Raw genomic sequence first — 9060 nt, 5'->3', positions numbered from 1 at the left:
CGGACTCGTACCACACGACATGGTGTCTCGCGTCTTCCGTGCAATCCGGACATCAGGGATGTTGACGTCATGTAAAGATGTTAGATTGAAAAAAAAAGAGTTAGATCAAATCTGAATTTTGTTAGCCTTTTAGGTTAAAATCAAAAAATTGTCTTCGCCCACGCACCTACGCGTGCCCCGGTGCGCTATGGCACCGCGCGTACGTTGGCATGGACGGGTCGGCATCGAGCCATCGAGCGGGTTGTGCTGTGCCTGTGCAGCCTGTGAGTGGCCGCTGCTGCATGCTGTGTCCATATTCCCGGTGTACGAGCTACCGCATTCGCAAGCCCACCCCGCCATGTGCACAGGCAGCAGCAGCAGCCACCGCTTGGATTGTATCCTGTTGTGGGTTTACCCAGTTGCTCCCCCGCCAGTCCGTTACTATTACGTTCCAACTCGGCGCACAGTGGCGCGGCCACGTTGCCGGCGCACTGTGCGCGCTCGCGTTCGTTCCTTTTGTTCTCGTACTCCTGGTGACCTAGCGGCTTTTCTGATACTCCTACTATTATAGTAGGCCTTTGTGTACGTGTTGTCACTTCTGGCCTCAACTGTAAGAGAGGGGTAAATGCCGTGCGTGCCTGCGCGCTTTCTGAAGCATGTTTCCTGGCATCCGAAGACAAATAGGATTCGCGCGCTCGGCGTGGTGGTGTTGTTTGGCGCGGTAACTGTAGGGGTATTCCTCGGTTTGGCATTTCTGGGTCTCGTACAACGGGTTGCGACAAATTCATACAGTCATGCGTGTGCAGTACAAGGCCAAGCATGCAGAGTTGATCTACGATTAGAAACTGTAGTATCTTGCAAGGCATGTTACAACATAGGGTGATCTACGATTAGTAAAATAGACTCGGCTAATCAGCATCAAAGTCGTTGTAGTATAGTGGTAAGTATTCCCGCCTGTCACGCGGGTGACCCGGGTTCGATCCCCGGCAACGGCGTTTTATCTTTTTCGCTATGAAGAGTATTGATGGGCAGGTACTAGATCATGTGTAGTACAAGGAGGTCCGTTTTTTTTCTGTGTAGGAGAAGTAGTCAAGTAGGTTATGATCAGAAAGCAAATAATGCCAGCAGCATATGGATCTCCCAGGTCTCGGTGCCGGGCCGTCCCTGCCTAGTATCTGAGACCGGCAGCAACCGCTTCACATACGATCGGATCTCTTCTCTCGGTAAGAGCTCGACGGCGCCTTCAGGGATGCACAAAAGCGCCGTACATAAAACATTTTACACTGTAAAAGGTGGATATCAAAACTTCAAAACTGTTACGTGCGTCATCTATAAAATGGTTGTGGAGATGGAAATCCAGTGATGGTCATGGCCAGACATGGCATTTCGACAATTAACACAAAGAATTTCAATTCCACAGTACCACTGAAGCACAAACACTCAAGGAGTAATAATTCGCTTCCGTTCTTAAAGAAAAAAACGCTTCCGAGTTTACCGTCTGCCTCTTGTAATAAACTACCGTCTCAGCAAACCTAGTTGAACATACATACATACGGCCGCCGTTGAAACAACACACAGCAAGTGGCAAATGCCAGGAATAAAACACAAACAAACAAGCGTGGATAAAATCCAGCAAGCTTTGAACGGGAACCAAGGTTTCAAGCAGATCCGAACTCGGCCATCCACTTCTCGTGGCGTTCGATGTCAGAGGGTGACACACTCTTCTGGACCTTGACCAAAGCTTCTTCAAAGTCGCACATGGCCACCGGGTCCTTTGAGATGTCATCCTTTGACATGTTCTTGATCTCGTCACGGGTCTTGCCTGCGATCTTTCGCCTCATACCATTCATCGAAGCATCACGGCAAACATTTGTCAGGTCATCCCCACTATACCCTTCTGTCCTTCGTGCAACTTCGTCGATGTTAACATCAGTAGCTACCTGTTGGTGCAAAAACGGGACGTTAGTAAGTAACAGGAGATATGAAACAGTGACTTATCATCAAAGTAGATGATGCTGTATGATCAGTGAACAGTACCCATGAATGAAATAAATCACAACGATCAAATGACGGCACAAGAAAAGTTGGCAAGAAATGCTTTAGTACATCATACCTCAACCGTTCTAAGATTTATGCTGATGAGTGACTTTCTGCTTTCAAAACTTGGAAGTGGAATATAGATACGCTTTTCCAGCCTCCGCCTGAGCCAATCAAGATTCAGAATTATAAAACCATATGTGCCAGATGAGTAGCAGCATAATTAAATATAGTTACTGTAGTGGCATGTAGCTAGCACGCTGACTGACAAACAAATTGCCAGGAAAAATAATAACAAAAGCTAACTCTTTATTGTGGTAGACAATACAAATAGTGAAAACGGCACATTAATCAAGGTAGAGGCGTGAGAGCAGTTGAAATTCAGAACACCCAGATACCACTCTAGTCCACAAAGGTAGCGAATAGCAACTTAAGTTACAGATGCTCAAGGCTCTAATCATACCCCATAAAACGGCGACATGACAAATGTAGCATGAACTAAACAAAAGAATCATTTGCCTTATTTGAAGGAAACATATGTACCATGCAGTTCTAACTACAATAGTAACACAACTCAAGAAATCAATCCAGTCTCTGACTCCAACAGCAACACAACTCAAGAAATCAATCCAGCCTCTAACTTCAACAGCAAACAGAACTCTAGACATCAATCCGGTCTCTAACTCCAATAGCAACACAACTCTAGAAACCAATCCGGTCTCTGAACTCCAATAGTAACATTACTCAAGAAAACAATCATCTTGTGCAAATCCAGATATTATGCCAAGAGTTTTGATACTACCAGTACCACATCTAAATTAATAAATGCAAATGTGAGTGGAAAGAATTTGCCAACCTGAGTGCTTCATCAATATCCCATGGGAAGTTGGTAGCTGCCAGAACCATAACAATTTTTGGCTGACCATCCTCGTTGGTAGAGCTATTGTTAACACCATCTATTTGCACTAGAAGTTCAGACTTTACCCTCCTCGATGATTCATGCTCACCAGAAGCTCTGAATAAATGCATAAATTGATAAATCTGGGACGGTGTTTTCTAATTGAAGATAAATAAAATAAAAGAACTGGCGGTTTCATATTTTCATTCCATTTGCCTGTCAAGCTTAATTGAAAAGAGAGATATAAAAGCGCAAGAATGTTTTCTTCTGCGACATGTAACTGATTTACCAGGCAAAACATTTAAGAATGTCTTCAAGTTTAAGGTACAAAGCTGTCGGGAAAACTGTCATTATCTTGGCCCGCATTAATAGAACTTGAACTTGCATGGCGAACAGCAAAATGTATGGTCACATACCCACGAGATGTGCATAGGGAGTCTATTTCATCAATGAAGATTGTACTTGGAGCGTAGGCCCTTGCAAGTTCAAATAAACAACGGACCATGCGCTCACTCTCCCCCCGCCATTTCGAAGCCAATGTTGCAGAAGAAACATTAAAGAATGTTGTTCCACATTCTGTAGCTACTGCCTTAGCTAAAAGGGTCTTCCCGGTACCTGGTGGGCCAAACATAAGAACCCCTTTCCAAGGTCGACGAATACCCTGAACAGAAATAGAACCCGAAAGAATATGATGAGGGTACATGTAACTTTAGACTGAATGGAACAGGTTACTAAAAAGAGAGAAAATATACAACATTAATATCATGAGTTACTAATTTTACAAGCTCAAATTGCGGTTAGTGTGATAGGGTATACATAATTTTAGTTGACATATTATAAACCTGCCATACTAAAGAAAAATTAATAAGTGTGCATGTCCAGATGACTCATGTGCGCCATGCTACCAAATAAAGGCAGCAACTTTGTCTATGGTCATGATGTTAGATAGCAACAAGAATGAATGAATAGATAAAATAACAGACACTTCATTGATTAGCATAGTTTGAAATTCCAAATCATTACCTGAAAATATTCAGGCATCCAGAGAGGAAGCACAACTGCTTCCTCGAGGAGTCTTTTGGCCTCACTAAGTCCTGCAACATCATCCCATCTCACTCCTGGGGTAGAATCTAGAACATCTCTTTCAAGCATGGCAGCTAAGTCCCCATCCGGTCCTTCATACTGTGCCTTCTTGGACTTACCTTCTTCAGCATCGCTGCTCTGAAAGGAAGGGATCAGAAAAAATAGAAAATATTAGAAACGCGATTCGCATATAGCAGTGCTCTGTAATTACATATCATCAAATTGATCACAAAGCTCAACCCAACAAGAGGCAGGCAAAATATTTTACATGTATATATGCGGATTCCAGTTCCCTAATTTAGAAGGTAATAATAGATGCTCTCCTATTCCAGTATGTGATTGCTTTTGAAATGCTTGGTGATTTCAACATCATTCTTGTTGTGTGCACCATCATAACTTGCGCCTATGGAATATGCACAACGAGGAGCTAGAAATAGATGATGATATAGTATTCCTTCAGTATAGAGTTAAAAATGGGTGTCTTCAACAACTATAAAAAGGTATGTTTCTCAGTATGACAAACTATGATTTTAGGAACAAATGGAGAACCCAAGTTGACACATTTAAGGCTAGCTTCTAAAAAGGCTAAGGTTAACTAAATGGCGCCATGATTGACTTCAGTAGTATCTTGCAGAAAATTGTTAACTCCACTTTGCAGACACTAAGGTATGTTAGAAATAACAGATGTAGCCACATTTTAAAACCATACAGATACAAAAACTAATATATAAGAAGTATGTATCCTGGATGATATTGAGAAGCTCCCTTTTCTTCTTCTTCTTTTGGCACTAGGCAGATAGGTAGGTAAACATTGCCAACAGAAGAAAAAAAAAAGCACTAAAAGTCTAATACTCAAACATATGTCGAACATATATTTTTTCTCATTCATGGGTGCAGACAGAGGTAACTATCAACATCAACAAAAATATATTTGATCAAATACAGATTTTAGAGTGTAACGAATATTTGCTTGAAGGAAATTACCGCTGAATCAGCCTTGCTTGAACTTGATTTTCCTTTTCTCCCGCCAGTGCTTGAAGCAGTTGATGATCTTACCGCAGGGCTTGCTTTACTTCCGCTGGGTTTTGCACCACGGCTAGGTGTTCCAGTCTTTGATGGACCCCGTGCCCAAGCTCCATCTTGGGAGGATTTTCTTGCACTAGATTGGCCTCTTGCTGACCTTCGGTTTGGTGTATTTGTATCTCTTGGAGGTGCCCACACATCAGGGTCGTCAAAGGTTGTTGGCGATGATGTTGGGTACTCGTCCAATGGTTGGAACAGAAATGATTTATTATTAGAGCGAATAGGAGGTGACGAGGACCGCATTGTCCCAGGGGCTTCTTTAAATGACTTCAATTGGGCATCAAGCTGCCTCACAATCTCTACCTCTTCACTTATAGCTCTCTTACAGTTCATCCATTTTGTACGGTTGAAGTTGTCATCCAAACTAGCTAGATGCCTGCATAAATATTCATGATTAACTATCACAACATGAAAGACAACAAGTATAGTAAATCTGTCAAGCTTTTACACTTAACTACTAATAAAGATAACAAAGCAACGGAGAAATGCATTATCGAAGTGCTAAATATCAACAATATTCACCACATCGAACATTTACCTTCAAATCTGTAATTGATTAACACATCAATAGCAACATGGGGCCCTCTTTTTCTTTGGCACGTTCACACAATGCAACTCAAAGCAGATCCGCAAAAGGCTGACTCTGGCGTGAATGCAATGTTCTAGTGAAAACACACGACTACTAATTCGAAAGTTTCAAGATGAAATGGAGCATTGACGTTCATTATGTGTGTTGAGTATATTGAACTATTCCACCAATCTCCTCTACCGTCTAGCAATGTGCAACCCTACAAAGCTCGGTATCACTTGTACAATAACCAAGGTGCCTCGTGACTTCAAATCCAGGCAGACTTTGTATGGCCTGATATTCTGCCGCACCCAAATCATGAATATGAGCTACTGCGACGCTGTAGGTTTTCTCCACCCTAAATAACGATAGGCCTAACAACATACGAACCGCAAGGCTTCTCGCTCAGAGTGGTTTTCTCCACAATAACGATAGGCCTAACAACATACGAACCGCAAGGCTTCTCGCTCAGAGCGAAATGACTAGAACCCACTACAGCGGAACAATCAAACGGGACAAATCCGAGGCCGTGAGGTCGAATGCACAGATCCTCAAAGGTACAACGTCGCGAATTACACATCTAACTGGATCACATGGTCCGTAGACGCCCAACCGCCAGTGAATCCAGAAGGGGGGGGGGGGGGGGGGGGGGGGGGAGGAGGCTGACTTGTTGATCTGTGCGATGGCGCCGTCGAAGAAGATGATGGAGGTGTCGTAGAGGCCCTCGAGCGCGTAGTCGCGCGCGTGCTTGAGGTGGTCCTGCAGCCCGGCTAGGGGGTTCGCCATTTCCGCCGCCCGCCGAGATAGGGGGCTACAGCTTCGCCAGAGCACGCGCGGGATAGGAAGAGGCACGCAGGTGGACGGATTGACAGGAAGAAGGGATCTACATGTACGGATTGTGTTGTGGATTCGGATTTGGGGGAACAGAGCACTCCGATGGCCCTGTCTGTTGGCGTCCGGGGCTTGGGGAGAAGGAAGGAGACGCGCCCGTGGCCCACTGTCAGTGAAGCCTCATCGGCTGCGGCTGTATTTTCCTTTCTTCCGAGGCCAAAATCTCTGTTTTGAAACTTTTCTTTATTATTAAAGGGATCTACCGTCGTTATAATGGTTCGATCACTTTCTCCCCACGTACGATCCCTCCTTCCATCCATCGCTTCTACCATCCCTACCCAAAAAAAAGGAAAAAAGAACCCACGACCTCGACCGCACGTCCCACACGCACGATGGCTACCTCATCCCCCGCACCCGTCGCTCCCGATCCCATCTCGACGGGATTATAGAAAAAAAAGACCCTGTGGCAATGGTTGGCGGTAGACCGGCTGGTGGCTCATCGCACGACGGGACAATGACTGGTGGGTGGCGGCGCAAAGGACAACGGGAGATTGGCTGGTGGCAATGGACTACTTCGGTGTAGCGGTCCATGAAGAGCCCGGTGGAGAACATGGGAGATTCTTCCCATGGAGGAGATCGGATCTAAAGCCTCCCCTTGGTTCTTCTCACTCGTTACAGAATTTTGAGAGGTAGGATCCAGTTCCATCAAGTGATTCTCCACTCTTCGCTCTCATGTGCAATACCCCAGATCACGTCCCAGACTTCTTTTCAACAAGCTCGCCATCATTAGAGGATTAGTGCTCATAAGTAGCGTGTGGCCGGCTGCTATGTTGTTGGTCGGATGGAGATCTTGGCGCGGCTGCGTAGCAAGCTGGTGTGTAGCGACGGGGAGGAAGAACTCGGTCGTCATGGGCAGTGCGGTCGGCTGATCTCTGGGGCCGTGGTAGTTGGGCTGTAAAGAAGCATGACCGTTTATGCAGGGTCCTTTCCTTTCCTGAATTAACGTGTTTTGTTTATGCAGGGTCTGCTAACATGCTTGGTTCTTATCAAGGTATACGAGAGACTCTAGACTAGAGTTGCTTGAGATTGTGTCTTGGATTATCGTTCTCCAACAACACATGTTTTTGTTTAATGCCAGTCTATAACTAATTGAAAAGAATGGAATGTTTGGGGTGGTTTACACCTGTTGTGGGTAATCTTTGTGAAAGTCCAGTTCTTTGAAGCAATTTCTTGAAATAGGCTTTCGCACCGCTGAAAAGACCTCGATGACGCCTAGAGGGGGGGGGGTGAATAGGCTATTTAAAAACTTCTTCGGATTTGGCTTGAACCTAATGCGGAAATAAACTAAGAGGGTACTTGTCAAGCACAAATCCTAAATGCACTAGGCACTGCAACGTGTATCAACAACACGATCTACTAAGATGGACACAATACAGTTACTAACAAGCACAAGTAAGTTACACAAACTTACTTGAGCTATATCACACGACAAGTAGGTGAACAACACAAGATACTAGATCACACTATATCAACACGATGTATCAAGGGATGCAAGTATGAACGTGTGGATATAGAGGGTATGCTTGAATGATTAATCTTGTACAAGAAATGACCAACACAATATAATGAGCACAAGCAATATGCAATGTATGTATGCTCAAATAACACAAGTAAGGAGTTAGGGTTAAGGATAACCAAGGTCACTAAGACGAAGATGTATCCCGATGTTCACTTCCTTGGAGGGAAGCTAGTCACCGTTAGAGAGGTGGATGTTACCACGAAGGCATACCAACGCCACGAAGGCTCACCCTATTCTCCCTTTGAGATAACACCATGAAGGCGTTTCTCAACCACTAGTGGTAAGCCTTTGAGGTGGCTTCCAAACCCTCACAAACTTTTCCGGGGGAAATCACACGGATTGATTCCTCTCCGAAGAACTCCTACCGCCTAGGAGTCTCCAACCTCCAAGAGTAACAAGATCACGGGGAATGCTCAAAACTTGCTCAAATCACAAATAGCTTGGGTTGAGAGAAGGAGAGGGAGACGATCTATCTTTTGATTGGAACAACTCTCAAAGGGGCTCACAAATCTCTTGGGATCTAAGATTTGGAGTGAGCAAATGTGTGTGAGGTGGAAATGTGTTCTTATGAGGATAAGGCAGTGTTGGGCAACCCTCTCACGAAGTGGGAGGGGGGGTATTTATAGTGGGGAGAGAAAAAGAGCCGTTGGGGACACTTTAAGTCACACAGGGTCCGGACGTCCGATAGTTGTCGGAAGTCCGGGCGTCCGCGAGGGGTCGGACGTTCGACAGGGGTCGATCGTCCGAGGCCTGTAGATACGACTGAAACTATTTTGAATTAAACAGCGACCGGACGTCCGACAGGGGTCGGTCGTCCGAGGCCTGTAGATACGACTGAACCTATGTTGAATTTATCAGCCACCGGACGTCCGGAGAGGACCGGAAATCCGAGTTATACATCTCAACTTCTACTGGTGGTAGGTACCGGATTTCCGACGGGTGTCGGACGTCCGGCGCTCGGACGTCCGGAGGGAGCCGGATTTCCAAGATATAGAACTCAAC

At 45.1% G+C, this 9060-nt stretch overlaps 1 protein-coding gene and 1 non-coding gene across 2 annotated transcripts; one reads left to right on the top strand and one right to left on the bottom strand.

The window, feature by feature from the left end:
* Positions 1-902: 902 nt before the first annotated feature.
* Positions 903-974, top strand: TRNAD-GUC. Its single transcript has one exon. It is a non-coding gene; the product is annotated as a tRNA-Asp (tRNA).
* Positions 975-1363: 389 nt separating this feature from the next.
* On the bottom strand, positions 1364-6678 carry LOC123444128 (katanin p60 ATPase-containing subunit A1). Its single transcript, XM_045120747.1, has 7 exons — positions 6316-6678; positions 4982-5456; positions 3938-4135; positions 3331-3575; positions 2873-3031; positions 2093-2180; positions 1364-1919 (listed from the first exon to the last, which is right to left on the bottom strand). The coding sequence occupies exons 1-7, from the start codon at positions 6432-6434 to the stop codon at positions 1638-1640; spliced, it is 1566 nt and encodes a 521-aa protein (XP_044976682.1). The 5' UTR covers positions 6435-6678; the 3' UTR covers positions 1364-1637.
* Between the last annotated feature and the right edge of the window lie 2382 nt (positions 6679-9060).

The sequence above is a fragment of the Hordeum vulgare genome, chromosome 3H (genome assembly GCF_904849725.1).
Source record: "Hordeum vulgare subsp. vulgare chromosome 3H, MorexV3_pseudomolecules_assembly, whole genome shotgun sequence".
NCBI classification, from domain to species: Eukaryota; Viridiplantae; Streptophyta; class Magnoliopsida; order Poales; family Poaceae; genus Hordeum; species Hordeum vulgare.
This window is presented reverse-complemented; position numbering and strand designations above follow the sequence as displayed.